Raw genomic sequence first — 14,079 nt, forward strand, 5'->3', positions numbered from 1 at the left:
TATTCTTTGGTTTTTTATACATCCTGCGTAAAAATTAAGATGAGATGATTTTTTTAGTTTTAATTAAGCTTAATAAGAAAATAAAAATTGCTTGAGCCAGACCTCCTAATCTTTTAGAAAAATAAAAATAGTGTAGGTTTAGCCCCCTTGACCCAAAACCTTTTTTTAATTTAAAATAAATTTCTATTTAATTAATAATTACAATTAAAAAATAATTTGATTGTCCCTTCCTTAATAATCAAGATTAAATTTTTTTATAGCTATTTTTAAAAACTTTTTTAATAATTATATATGAGCTCCAACAAATAGTTAAAATAATTGCTAATGAAAAAGATATGCTTTTTTCAAAAAAAAAAAAAAATAATTGCTAATGAAAAAGATATGCTTTTTTTTTTAAAAAAAAAAGTCAGTAACAAGAAAATGAGAGTTTCTTCTCAAGAAATAGATGCTGTCCCTCATTTTAAATTATTTGGATTCTAGCAAATGCTATTTAATAAATAAAGAATTTCATCGAAAAAAAAAATACCGCAACAAAAAGGGAGGACTTCAATATAAGAAATGCAATTTTCTCCTCTTAAGAATTTAAATCGTGCAAACTATTACAGGTATTTATTTTAATTACATAAAATTAAATAAAAATTAGCTATAAGAATTATCATGCGGCATTGCACCCTCTAGTAGAATGCCCATTTGGTGTCGGATGGTTCCTGCCTGAGAACCAAAAGTCAAGTCTCTTGACAGTTTGAAAGTGAAAAAGAAAGATCACTACTTGCTTCAATTGAGGAACGCATGCAAAACTACATTAGTCAAATGTACTGTATTGAAGATTTGATGAATTCCATCAACGCATAAATTACAGGTATTAAAAGAATGATAATCCCAATAAATTAAACAAAGAAACCCAGGGAGGAGACCAAAATACATGTCAAAATCACCGAAGATTCTTATCGACGGGCCTACACACCTAAAGAGCACTCACAAGTCACAACCACAAACCGCACTAACAAGAGGCTCGAACAAGCAACGGTGGATGGCAAGATGTCCCAAGGGAACATCAGCCAAAAAGGGACATCAACGCACAGACGGCCATCAGCAGGGTGAAGAACAGCTTTGATCTGTTACCTGTGATTGATACGGCGAAAGAAATATCCTGTGGCCTGAAAGAAGGAAAATGTGCAATCAGGATCACGTCACTCCTGTGAGATGATTAGAAGAATGTAAGAAACAAAAGAACAATGGTCTATACTTCTGGAATTTGCTAAGTGCACCACAAAAGAGGGCATTGTCTGGAATAGGCAACTCGGTTTTGTTAGTTTCCTCCGGATTGACAATTCTGACATACGTTTCCTGGCCAAGATACCAGGAGTCAAGGTTTTCTGTTCTGAGGTTCCAGACTCCAACATTGTCAAGCGATACCAAAATTGCCGTCCATGCTCCAGGATAAACCTGGACAGATTAGGAGATTCAGATTATAATCCAGTTGCAAACAAGGACGATAACTATATGGAAAGTCTGCACTATTGATTAGTTTATTCTTGGTTTTGGCATGTCAGTACCGTTACCACCAGTTAATGAGTACTGACTAGCTAGCAGATAGTTTAAGCTTTACCTTTTTCAGGTGCTAACCCAATCTTTCTAAAAAAACTTGAAGATTTGATAGAAAATCTTTGGGGGGAGAGGAAAATTGATGGCTAAAAATTGTGACATAACCAAGAGTTTCAGAGGCATTGAATAAGATTGAGAATATAAATCTTTCAACAGCATACCTGGACAGTGGAGCGTGCGATGCCATCCCACTTATTATATGTTCCCCTGCTGTTCTCTGTCCATTCACCATAATCCATCCTGAAATAAATCAAATGAAGTGCAGGTGACTAAATGTACATTCCCAAAACCCTTTAAACACATGGATGGATGTAATGTAGTGTTTCGGGATGGAAATGAATTCCTACCCCACAACAAAAACTGCATATCCACTTAGGTGATAGCTCTGCATCTTGGTGTCATTGTTCTGCAGAATGACTTCCATAAATCCCCTGTATGTTCCATTGATCACTGATGTTTCCATTTTAGATGATCCTGTTAAGGGCTTGTTGGGGAAATCAAGCTTATACACCCCCTTCACTTTGAACTGGTCTGCAAGCCTGATTGGAGTAGCAGGATTGACAAATGATATCCCACTGAGAGTCGCTCGTCTTTTCCCATTGATTTTTACCAGTGGCTTATTTTTCAATACATAAACATCAGTCACATTGATTGAGCCGTATCTGAATGAGCCTTGTGGGTTGGGACGTGCACCACTCGCAGAAACATTCCATCTGCATAGTTTGAGCATATAATCCTTAAGAGTTGACACAAGCAAAGCTTCTAATAATGTGAAAAGTCTATTAAAACTATGAAATTCTGCTAAAATTGGATTGCAGGTTATTAAAACATTTTTTTTTTTTGAGGAGCATGGAATAACTAGCTTATTAAGGCTTTCTATTTTCTCAAATTTTAAAGCCATTTTTTTCTCAAATCAGAGCTCGAATAATATTTACAGGAGAAGATGAAATTTTTAAACAGAGCATTCATAGAGTTCAGAATTCCCACACAATGATTCTGCTTCAATACGTGACTGTGAAGTACTGGTTAGTATAAAAACAATGAGGCAAGGCATTTTAACCACGATAGAAGCCAACCTGATGGATCTTGCTTGGTTCATTGAGAATGTTTTGTCAAACTCATCATTAGGTGCCTCTGGAAGGGGACCCTTTGCCTTCCCCTTGGAATTTGTGTAATGCAAGATTCCAACACCAGTAACCCTTTTCCACTGTGATTCATTCACAAACCTTGCGCTAGCTACAATGTAGTAATCAGTACTTGCATTCTGATCCATGGTCACCAAAAAAGAATAAGATTGTCCTACATGTATATCTAAACTGGTATAATTTTGTTGCACTGTATATGATCCCTCTGACTCAGCTAAGAGCAGATTGTGGTTCTGGATCCTGAAATTCAAACTAGTTGAAGTTCCAACATTGTGCACACGGAGGCGATAGGTTTTTCCTGTCCAATATAGCAAAATCAATTATTTAGAAGTGTGAACTTGATATTTAGGAACTCCATCATAAGTAACACAGTAGAACAACAGTAGTAAGGAAGTTTCATTCTAACATGATGCATTAAATTTTTTATTACTATCAAGTTGAAAGTTGTGTCCTGTCCAATCAAATTTATAATTAACATGATGCATTAAGTCATTTCAAACTACCATATTTCTTGAACCAGTCAATCATTTAAAACCATTTCTACCTTCAAATTTGGAGGCCAATGATAGACTGAAAATGGGTACTTCACCGAATTAATGTACATATCAACATCTACATTATTAGTACTTCTCCCATCCCCCCTCTATCATCATTTTACCCCATAAGTTATCTCACAATAGTACCCATCAAGAGATGGTAAATGGTATGTGTCTAATTACGGTTATCAAACTTAACTCGAAAAAAAATACAGCACGGTGCAACCATCAGAGAAATGAGCAACTAGCAGGACATAAGTGTACCCAATTTTAAAGGTGTAAAAGCTGTGGAGAAGCGCTACTCAAGGATAAATTCTAACACAGGAAGAGAGCAATTCCATTCAGTAACAAGGATGGAGCTACTACTAGGATCTATGTCAAAATATAAAATGTAAACTAATCACCTGGTTGAACTTCAATGGTTTCGTAGTCAATGCCATCAGGGACAAGTGTAGCGTTATATTGGTAAGGACCTTTGCCATTAATAAGAACTCCATCTGGCATCCCTAGATCTTTCCCAGCATCAAGAGCCTTCCTCAAAGCCTTCGATCCAAAAAACAAAATTCAGCATCAAACAATGTATTCCAAACTCCCATCAGCATCCTGGCTATTAAAATTCAACATGCTATACACTAACCGTGTGGTTCCTTTTGTACCAATCACCAATCAAAATGACAACGTCCCCATGTGGAGTATCAAAAGGAATTGGAATAATAGCCCGGTTGTTTATAATAAAGCTGCCAAATCCACCAGAAGCTCTTTGCATATGGAGAGGAGGGAAGTAAAAGAAACTCCCTATCTGATCTTTAACTTGAAACTGGTAAGTCCAGTTCCACTTCGGAGGAATTGGACAGTTAGTACCAGGAAGCCCATCTTGCCATGAACTTCTCCTTTGTTGAATTCCAGACCTGTGTCATCAATCATCAAATTCCAGTCACTAAAAGAAGTATATATCACCATTTAGACTCTAAATCGCCTCATATTTTCACTGTTCACCAGCCAAAAAAAGTTAGAACAGTGAACCACTTCTGTTCACACTTAGATTCAAATTAACAGCAAAAATGCAGCAAGGAAAGAAACACACCAGTGGATAAGGAGATTATCATCCAGTTTGTTCCTAACATTGATAGCAACATTGTTGTTGGTGGTCACATTGATAGTAGGACCAGGAAACTTCCCGTTTATAGCAATAACCTGAAAAGAAAATGCAAAGTAACACCATTTCAGCATCACTCACAAGCTCATTTTACTCGCCTAGCTAAATCCACAGCATCAACTTCAAGCAGTAACTGCCTAAGCAAAACTTAGCAGATCTGAAGCTAAAGATAGAAACTGTGGAGAAACTAAAGCGAACCCATTTGTCAAAAATCAACACCAAGTACACTCACATGAAAAGATCCACTGAAAGTAGTGTAAAAGGAGTTGGAAATGTAGAAAAGGAAAGCGAAGGGAGAGAGATCTAAAGGACTAACCTGTTGAGGCACGCCAAGAGGAGAAGCAGTGATGTAAGAGACTTCAAAGTCATAGCTAACAAAAGGATCTGCAGCTGAACACAAGCTCAAGAGCAAGCAAGTGTGGATAAGAAACAAAGCTAAATACTTGCTACACAAAGCCATTCTGATAAGAAACAAAGCTAAAAACTTGCTACACAAAGCCATTTTTTAAACAGCTTCTGATGTTCAATTACAAACAAAATCTCAGAGCCGAAGTTTTTTCTCTTGGTTACGTTTACATTACAAGATAGGGGAAGAGAAGGGGAAGAAACTAGAGCCTCTGATGCGAGATTTTGTGTCTATTTTATTTGGAGAGAGAGAGAGTGGTAGAGAAACGGCTGTATTTCACTTTACCTTTATTTTAGTGGTGGTTTTTTTTATTTTTTTTTTTCTTGGGCTTAGTTAAGAAATGAGTAAAAAGTGCAAACTGTGACTGATCCCCAAGCTTTTTGTCGGTAACCAGTCATCATAATTCATGTGTGAAGGAGAGAGGAAGGGCAAGCATAGAATTGTAGTTGTCGGGAGAGAGAAACGGGGTGACAGCCAGTAGCCAGTTCACACATGAAAATCAAATTCATAAAATTTTGACCATTGTCGATTCTCCAAGACCCCAACGTTCAGATTCCTTGAAAATACCACATGCCTTGCCAGCCAGTGAAAGCTAATGGCCCCTGCTTGTGTGTTTTTTTTTTATTATTATTATTATTATTTTTTGTGTGTGGAAAATGTTTTGCTCATAATGTTATCCGTATACTGTTAGCTATGTTATAATTTAAAATTAAAATGTTATTTTCACGGCTCATTATTTATTTGATATTTAAACAATAAATTATTTACCTCAGTAATTTCTTATTAAAGGTTTTCTACTGTCCGTCAGTTACATAACACCTCTTTTTTACAGGAAAGAAATCTTCACAAAATAAAATAAGTGAAAAACAGTCGCAGGCTGTCGTTTTGGTCGAGAACTTGACAGGGAAGAATTCTGCAGACTAAAATCGACCCCTTTCTAGAGAAGAACAAAAACTTTGTACGAGCAGCTGTCCTGCACGTGGAGGTGATCATCGCTCGGCAGAGCAAGCAAGCGTATGTTTCTTTATCATAATTTAAACCAGCCACTGCAGTCAGACAGCTTGGCAAACCTGCAGGCTCAAGTTACAGGCTGGCTATTGCTTGAGAAAATTGGTTTTATTAAACTAAACTACGGGGGGAGGGAACTATTTTTCAACTATTAAATCATAAATCTTGTTGAGTTTGAGATTTTCTTTCATCTCTTAAATGCAAAAAACGAGAAGAAGAAAAGAGGGAAGCATCCAGCTGATTGGATTCTGCTGGTGGGCTTCATCCGTAACTACCGAAGTTAAGTAAAGGAGCTTCTCTTTATGACTTGTGACGGAGGAAAAACGAGAGCAGAGATGCGATGGTTATTCGTGGGGCCCATCAGCCAAATGATGGTTCCCTCTCTAAATGTCTTGTCTAATAAGTAAAGTTCGTGTGGATCATTTCGATTTCACGTGTTGTCGTGATCTTAATCTCGCTAGTCACGCCAAGCCAAGGAAACCGTAGGGATAGACTCCTTGGATTGCGGATTGCTTATGACAAAAAATAAATTGTTTGATTTGAGGTGTAAAATAGTTTTTTTATGAAATTTATTTGTCAATATAAAATTTATTGGATTATAATTGTATATCAACTTTTTTGAACAGAAATAACATAGCTGCCCTTAAAACCAAATAAAAATGTAAAAGGGTTAGGAGGGGTTTTTACGTTGTTTTCTTTTTTATAAACAATAAAATTATTTCATTGTCTTTGAGATTAAATAAGGCATCTAGGATTTTTTAGTATTTTTATTATTGTTATTTTATTATAATCTCTTTAAATTATAGATAAAGCAATATTTTAATAAATAAAATATTTATATAAAATACATGGTTCATTAAGTAAACGTCATTATATTCTTTGATGACCAAAATCATTCAACTATTATGTTGTCTTAAGTGTTTAGTGGTTGTATCTTTAGTAAAATTCATGTTGTTTTAGTGACAATGAAGTTATTTCCTTCCTCTTTTTATTTGAAATTCGTGTTGAGCTAGTCAAAATATAGAGTTATCCTTCTACTTATTTATTTTTTTTTCAATTATTGTCCCTATTCTTTTTATTCATTTGTTATTTCAATTTTATGTTTTACTATTTGGTTTTATTTTTTTATATCAAATAAAATTTTTATTTTTTTGATTGTTGTTTTTAATCCTTTTCTTGATTGGTTTTATTTTTTTATATCAAATAAAATTCTTATTTTTTTATTGTTGTTTTTTATCCTTTTCTTGATTTTTTTTTAAATTTTATCTTTCAATATTTCATTTTATTTATTTTCTATCCAATATTGGTCTTTATTATTTTAAAAAATTATCTTTTTTCTTATTTTTTTTATTTTTCAATTTAGTCTCTCATTATTTTCTTTCATTAATTTTTATATTTGATCTTTAGACAAGAGTTCATTAACTTAACTTTGTAGTTATTTATATCCCTAAGACTCATCCTATAGGAAAATTTATGAGAATGAGAGCACCAAGAATAAAATCGATGCAATGTTGAATCTCTTGTATCGGAGGAAGACTTGGTGAAATATAACGTCTTGAAACTCATGAAGCACATGCTGCAAAATAGTTGGAATCACTTTCCTTGTCTCATTTTCTTCATTTGCCAACGGAGCATCTGTCATATTAGATAGCGAGTTGTGAATTAGATAGCAAATTATTTTTCACTTTGAAAACGTTTAATATGGCTTTCTATACTGGAGCTTTTGCCCCATCTTTGATAAAAGAACATGTATTCTTTGAGTCATAATGGATAGCCCTTATATATTGTATTGCTATGATCAACCAAGCAGTAAATGAAAAACATCCATGTAACCAACATCACACATAGCAATATCTTTATATTTTTTTATTTAACTTCATCTAAATTCGGATATGCAATCACTTGAGCTTGGACGAACGTGAATGGTCTTCGGTACCTTCAGATTTTCCATGATATTCTTTAAGAAAACCTTTTCACGACTTCCTCTGTTTTTTATAACACCTTTTCCTGAGAAGTGCAATGAGTATGGAAAATACCATTTGAAAGAACAACACTTAAACTCCTTTAGGTACTAAGCATCTCTCCCTCGTCTTCATAAGTGATTCCTCTTTATTGTTCAGGTTGTCCTTATAGTTTAGGAAAGTCAAATTCAAATTTCTTTTCGAATGTTTATAATTTTTTTGATTTAGATCATTTGCAACTATATGACCTTATGCACAATACTTAAAACACTTCTTTGAATTAGTATGTGAACTAGCATGATAGTTAGATTGATAAGTGTGATCATATCTGGGAGCTACCCTCGAATAAGTCATCTTTGAGGTTAATATGGTTTTAATGATAGGACTCCATTCTAAAGGGCTTTCTTTTCTCAAATTACTCCTGCTTTATCCTGCTTTTCTACCTTGAATGCAAATTTGAAGACATCATCAAAGGTCCAGTATGGATGCAATTGAACATCATAAATTTCTACATGAAGCCCACCAAGATAGCTTGCATTTCTGTTTTATAGTCTGCATGTATATATATATAGAAATTGATGTGGGATGAAATTGATATGGGATAAGTATATTATAGTTCCTTTTTTTTTATCTGGATTATTTCTTAAATTCTTTTATATTAGATAACTATATTATATTTCATGTTTCACTTTTCTTTTTTTTATAACCTTTATTCATAAGTATGGTCTACAAATAATTTATGTGAGATATTAAAATTTTATTTATTTTAATTTTATCAAATTAATCTAGATTAATCCAGGATTCAAGCTGGGCTTAACAACTATAATAACAACTCCATAAATTTAATCTAATAAATATTTCGAGACACAATATAGATGCCTTTAAATAATGTGTAACTTCAAGTAGCAAGAATAGCAAGCCAATTCTACACTTGTGGTGGCTTCTTGACACATAACCGAATCAATCATGGGCTCTGAAGAGCATGGCTACAATCACCATGCCAAGCCTCCAGGACAAAGTCAATTTAAATGGCAGACAATCATTGTATTTTACCTCCTCACCAGCTGATGGCTAGAGAAAGAAATACATGAGATGGAGAACTTTATACAAAATGTAGTAAAAAAGAAGACTATCGTACAAAATGGATTGATTTATTGAAGGCATTGCTACTGTTGTTCATTAGAAAATGGGCGTATGAATGCTGAATTCATATTCCATATCTTGAGTGAAGAAGTGACGCCAGTCTCAGTAGCATTGTTGAACAGAAACAGCCGAGCAGCACCATAGATTGCCCTCGTCGGATAAACCCGGGAAGTGATGCACGTCCTACCACCTTGAGCAAAACTTTCAATTATCGAATGATCCACCTAATTCATATCCACAGAGTCAGATTGATGATTCCATTAATCATACATATGATAAACATTCATAATATAAATTTAAGAAGCAATAATTAGCAGTCTATCTCAACTCACCAATATCCTAACTGATAACTTTTCACCCTCTAATACAGGAACATTGCTCCCATAAATTCCTTTTCTAACATCATTTGCCACAGAAGACCTACAGGAATATTATAAATCATGAGGATCATCAAATCAGCCTCAACCACAAGCACTCCAAGAACCTGAAATTTTACGTTTAAGTGCAGGAGGATCCACTATTATTACCTTGACTGGTCAGTGCAGAAGAAAGTTTTGAGGCTGCCATTATTTCCTTTGGCAACAAAAAAGTATACGGGAGTATACTCGGTGAGATCGTCATCTGCAAGAACTAGAAGACCAAATGGTCCCAATGCACCGCGGTGAGAAGCCCCACCATTGGTGCTGCAGCTGAACTCCACATTGGATTCGGCTGTTCTCTCTATAGCCTTCCTGTCTAACTCAAACTCAGCAACGATGTCTAGCTGTAACACGTTCTCGTCACGTAAGTCAAACAGGTTTTCTTGATATTATTATAATTTAGTTTACGAAATTACACATATACAAACCTGTGTGGCTCCATCGAGTTCAAGCGGTACAACTGACCCTGCCTTGACCTCAATGTTGTTAAAATTCTTGCTTTTTAATCTCAAACTCTCCACCTCTTCAACTGGCCATTGAAGCAGATTGCTACCTGTCTTTGTATCCAACACAACTGTCCTTGGAATGCCCTGCAGAGTAGCATTGTACAACCAGAAAATTATTAAAAAGAATAAAAAGCGTAGAAAGCAATGCCAAAGTGGGTTTACAAGTAGTAAACATATCTGAAGTTCCAACTCATATTACATTCTGAAGATCAAGCCAATTTGGAAGGCATGAAACATACCTGAAGAGATGCCCATCCTTTCTTTACATCGGCGACTTCACTGTCAGACTCTCCAATCCAGCCCCACAACACTCTCCTTCCTTTACTCTGATCATAAAACGTCTTGGAGGCATAGAATATGCCATAATCGTACCTAATACCAATACCAACATCGATCTCTGGATTATCCGGATACCATTTTCCAACCTTGTCAGCATAAGTCCCAAGTGCATAGTAATCATGCCTATCATCATCCAGGCTTGTCTTGATCACATGCTTCACTTGAGGACCATTAACCGATGTGTCCAATCCATTCTGACCTGTTTTCGACACAGGGTAAAAGTCCACACATTCCCACATGCCAGTTTCAGGGACACCGTGAAGGATTCCACTTAACAACTCATAATTTATGAAGTCTTCAGTATCATAGACTAAAGCTATGCCAGTTTTATTAATTTTGGATCCTATTACAATGCGCCACTTCCCTTCAGAAGTTTTCCAGGCTGTTGTGGGGTCACGGAAGTCCTTGGCACCAATACCTGGTGGCGGGACTAAAACAGGATTGCCAGAGTATTTGACCCACTTAAGGAGGAGAGGATCATCGTGGTCTGCTGGATATGCGAGATTTTGTACCTGGACTGACTCGTTAGTGGAACCAGTGTATAGCATGACGATCTTACCATCAGGAAGGATTGTGGCAGAGCCGGTCCAGACACCATTCTTGTCGTACCATTTATCGGCAACCATCGCCAATGGGAGGTGGAGCCAATGGATCAAGTCTCTTGAGACTGCATGGCCCCAGACAATGTCACCCCACACGGCAGCATGTGGATTGTATTGGTAGAAGAAGTGGTACCAGCCTTTGTAATACAATGGACCTGTAATTTACACAGGACAAGTCGATTTAACACACAGAACGATGCTTGAATTTTCAAACTGATCCTCCTTAATTGTTGGAGTATAATTTTCAAAGTGATCCTCTGTTATTGTTTACTAGTCATTGACAGTCCCGGGACTATTACAATGTCAGTCGGCTGGATAAACTTGAATTAGTCATGTTCAGGAAAGTAATCTATCAATCCAATATTGGTCTTAAGCTTTGTATAATCTAATTTGTCCTTGTTTTTTAAAATTCTTTGTTGATTAAACAAGAAAACTAGCAAATATGACAAAAATCAGCATAATTCAATAACGTGCAAGTCGTGGATTATTTTAGTTTTGAATCCATATCCAGAAAACGAATCTAAAACATACTGCTACCTTTTCCAAAAAAATATATATAATAATAATAATAATTGCATTCTAACATGAAACATTCTAACATGAAACGTGTTGGATATGTTTATGAATTTAAATAATAAGACAAAGCATACGATAAAACTCCATCAAACAAAAACAACCATAATTTTATATTGAATCATTGTATCAAATTTAAATTTTCCTAGATGGTTCTATAAGACCAGTCTTGTCAGCTTATTGTAACTAGTCCAACTTTGGAACATCCTCGAACTAAACCAAGAAAATACTGTGTTGTTATTTTAATTATTATTATAGTTAATTTTATGTTTTAATTATGTTTCATACTTAGCTTTAAATTCTCATGGTCAAGTCAATTTTAACCCTTATAAAACAATTGGTGTATTGTTTTTTTATCGGATAATTGAATTTTATAAATTAAAAGAAAAAAATCAATTTTTTTTCAATGTATTTCTCTTCGTTTTAGAACCGTAATTTTATTAGTGCTAAGAACTCAGTTCTTATCTCTGTCAAAGAAGAGGGCAAAGAGGTCATACCGTTGGGGTCTGAAGCAGAACGTGCAAGATTCCCCATCAAAGCATTGAAAAGTCGGTGCACCAAACCATAAGAAAAAGGGGGGGAAATCAGCATCACATAAAAACCAACTCAGCAATAACAAAGGGAACACGTTTGCAAAATATACAGATCTGACAATAACATGGAGTACACGTCAGGATCACTACTTTAAATCAATTTTTTGTATTGGTGACTAGGAAATGAAAGGCACATGATCAAATAATAATTTTGGTAGTTTTATGGAAAATCCTGAATTGAAATATGTTTTAACCGTTTGATTTTAAGTTAGTCAACTATAAACTTATTTATTTTTATGTCTTAGAAATATTTTTTATTTAAAATGAAGAGAGAGCTTTAATTTTTACTTTAAAATAAAGTAAATCAACACATGTCAATCAAAACGCTTCATGCTGAAATTATAGTTGAGTAATTAAATACTACTTGTCATACTCAAACGTTAATTATTTTATCAGAATAGTAAATAAATTTTAAATAATTCAAACTATACCGATTATTCTTCTTTTTAAATCACTCTTTTAAGAAGTCCTTACGCTTTAACTTTGAAAATAATATTTCAATAACACTGGCGTTGTACTTTGGCGATCCTAGTTTAAGGCAAGGTTTGGAAAGTTTAATAAAAATTCAATTTAAAAAAAAAATATTTTTACATGTTTTTGAATTGTTTTATTTATTAATATAAAAAAATAATTATTAAAGAATAAAAAAATATTACACCACCACCACACCAGACACGCCTAGCAAAAAACAAAATTGTTAATTAAGTTATTACAGGCCAAAAACAGAACCAAATAGAACACGTATCACAACATTGACCGTTTGAACTGTGTAGGAATAGCCACCTACGCAGTGGCCCACATGAGCTCAAATTAGTGGTTGAATGCGGGATAGGACGGTCCAAAAGTTCATTGTGTCTCGCAGCAGGAGGGCCACGGCTGTTGGGGTTTTTAAGAATTTTTTAAACTGCTAAAACGTGCTTGGAAATTTTCTCTCCAAGTCATCCAAAAGGCATTCCACTTTTTTGGACAAGTAAACCATTATTTTGTGAAAAACAAATTGAAATAACGAGAAGGGCGAACCATACCGTTCATCCAATTCTCTTGAGGTTGAAAATGGAAAGCAGTTCTTTGCCATGATAACATGCTATTGTTCCACGGATAATCTTTCACCTGAGCTCCCTTCAAATTCACGTTGGCCTTCTCTGACACACCGGCAGATACCCCACGTGATCCTGCTGGCGACAAGGTCTCGGGTTTCGCCATTTCTTTTGGCGTAGCCAAGGACGCATATTCATCTTCTTGTGAATGATATCGGACACGTCGAGCTCCATTGTTATTATTAATTGTAGCTAAAATCAAAGAAACAACAAACAACCCAGAGAAGACCGCGATGAGTACTTTCTTGGATCGTCGGAGATGGGTCGCCGGACATCCGGCTGAGACGGCCACTTCTGGGACAGGTCTATAGTTGGGTTCTAAGGAATTGGAAACTGGAAGCAATGGACTTGGGTCCGCCATGGTAGGCGTAAACGGGAGAAAAAGAGAGAAATGTTTTCGGGAACGAAATTTATGCAGAGAGAGAGGGCAGGGGGAGACACCAGAGAACTAGTGGTGTCTGTGTGAGAGTAATGTATTATGAAGGAGTGCTGTCTATATATAGAGGTGTTTCTCAATGGAGGGCTGGTTTTTGTGCTGTAAAAATGACCTTTGGAGGAGAAAGAGAATTCGTCAGACCAATCGAAGAAATGAGTGAATAATTGTTTTCATGAGCTGTTGTTAAGTATAAGGGACCCGGCATTTCATGTGAGTTTCGTGGATGGAGAGGCCCAACAGCGTCATCGTGTCTGCCTACGATTTATGAGTTTATCCTCATGTCACTTGCCTGCTTTGGATTTTGGACATTAATATTGTACGCTGGCGTTATCCAATTGTATGGTAATGCTACAGCCTCCCATATCATTATCCTGCGTATTTTTAAAATACATAGAGATATCTAAAATAGAAATATTTTGGTTATTCAATTTTATTTTATTTTGTCAGCATAATTTTTATTCGGTATTTTATATATCTCCTTACGGGGAAGACAAAGTGATGGAGACGGAGATGAAAATATAAACGGAGATAGCTAAAATAGAAATTCTTTATTA

The 14,079-nt window shown here is 35.4% G+C and overlaps 2 protein-coding genes across 2 annotated transcripts; both read right to left on the bottom strand.

Annotated features, from left to right (window-relative positions):
* Positions 1 to 749: 749 nt before the first annotated feature.
* Positions 750 to 5,135, bottom strand: LOC105132257 (monocopper oxidase-like protein SKU5). The gene is made up of 10 exons (XM_011035624.1): positions 4,948 to 5,135; positions 4,759 to 4,905; positions 4,371 to 4,480; positions 3,924 to 4,194; positions 3,691 to 3,829; positions 2,682 to 3,048; positions 1,953 to 2,318; positions 1,767 to 1,845; positions 1,247 to 1,446; positions 750 to 1,157 (listed from the first exon to the last, which is right to left on the bottom strand). The coding sequence occupies exons 2-10, from the start codon at positions 4,900 to 4,902 to the stop codon at positions 1,055 to 1,057; spliced, it is 1,779 nt and encodes a 592-aa protein (XP_011033926.1). The 5' UTR covers positions 4,903 to 4,905; positions 4,948 to 5,135; the 3' UTR covers positions 750 to 1,054.
* A 3,558-nt stretch (positions 5,136 to 8,693) lies between these two features.
* On the bottom strand, positions 8,694 to 13,768 carry LOC105132258 (acid beta-fructofuranosidase). Its single transcript, XM_011035625.1, has 7 exons — positions 13,018 to 13,768; positions 11,897 to 11,905; positions 10,125 to 10,981; positions 9,808 to 9,969; positions 9,488 to 9,723; positions 9,293 to 9,380; positions 8,694 to 9,184 (listed from the first exon to the last, which is right to left on the bottom strand). Exons 1-7 carry the CDS (start codon positions 13,448 to 13,450, stop codon positions 8,984 to 8,986), a joined length of 1,986 nt encoding a protein of 661 aa, XP_011033927.1. The 5' UTR covers positions 13,451 to 13,768; the 3' UTR covers positions 8,694 to 8,983.
* Between the last annotated feature and the right edge of the window lie 311 nt (positions 13,769 to 14,079).

Source organism: Populus euphratica, unplaced genomic scaffold, assembly GCF_000495115.2.
Source record: "Populus euphratica unplaced genomic scaffold, PopEup_1.0 scaffold39.1, whole genome shotgun sequence".
In the NCBI taxonomy this organism is placed as follows: Eukaryota; Viridiplantae; Streptophyta; class Magnoliopsida; order Malpighiales; family Salicaceae; genus Populus; species Populus euphratica.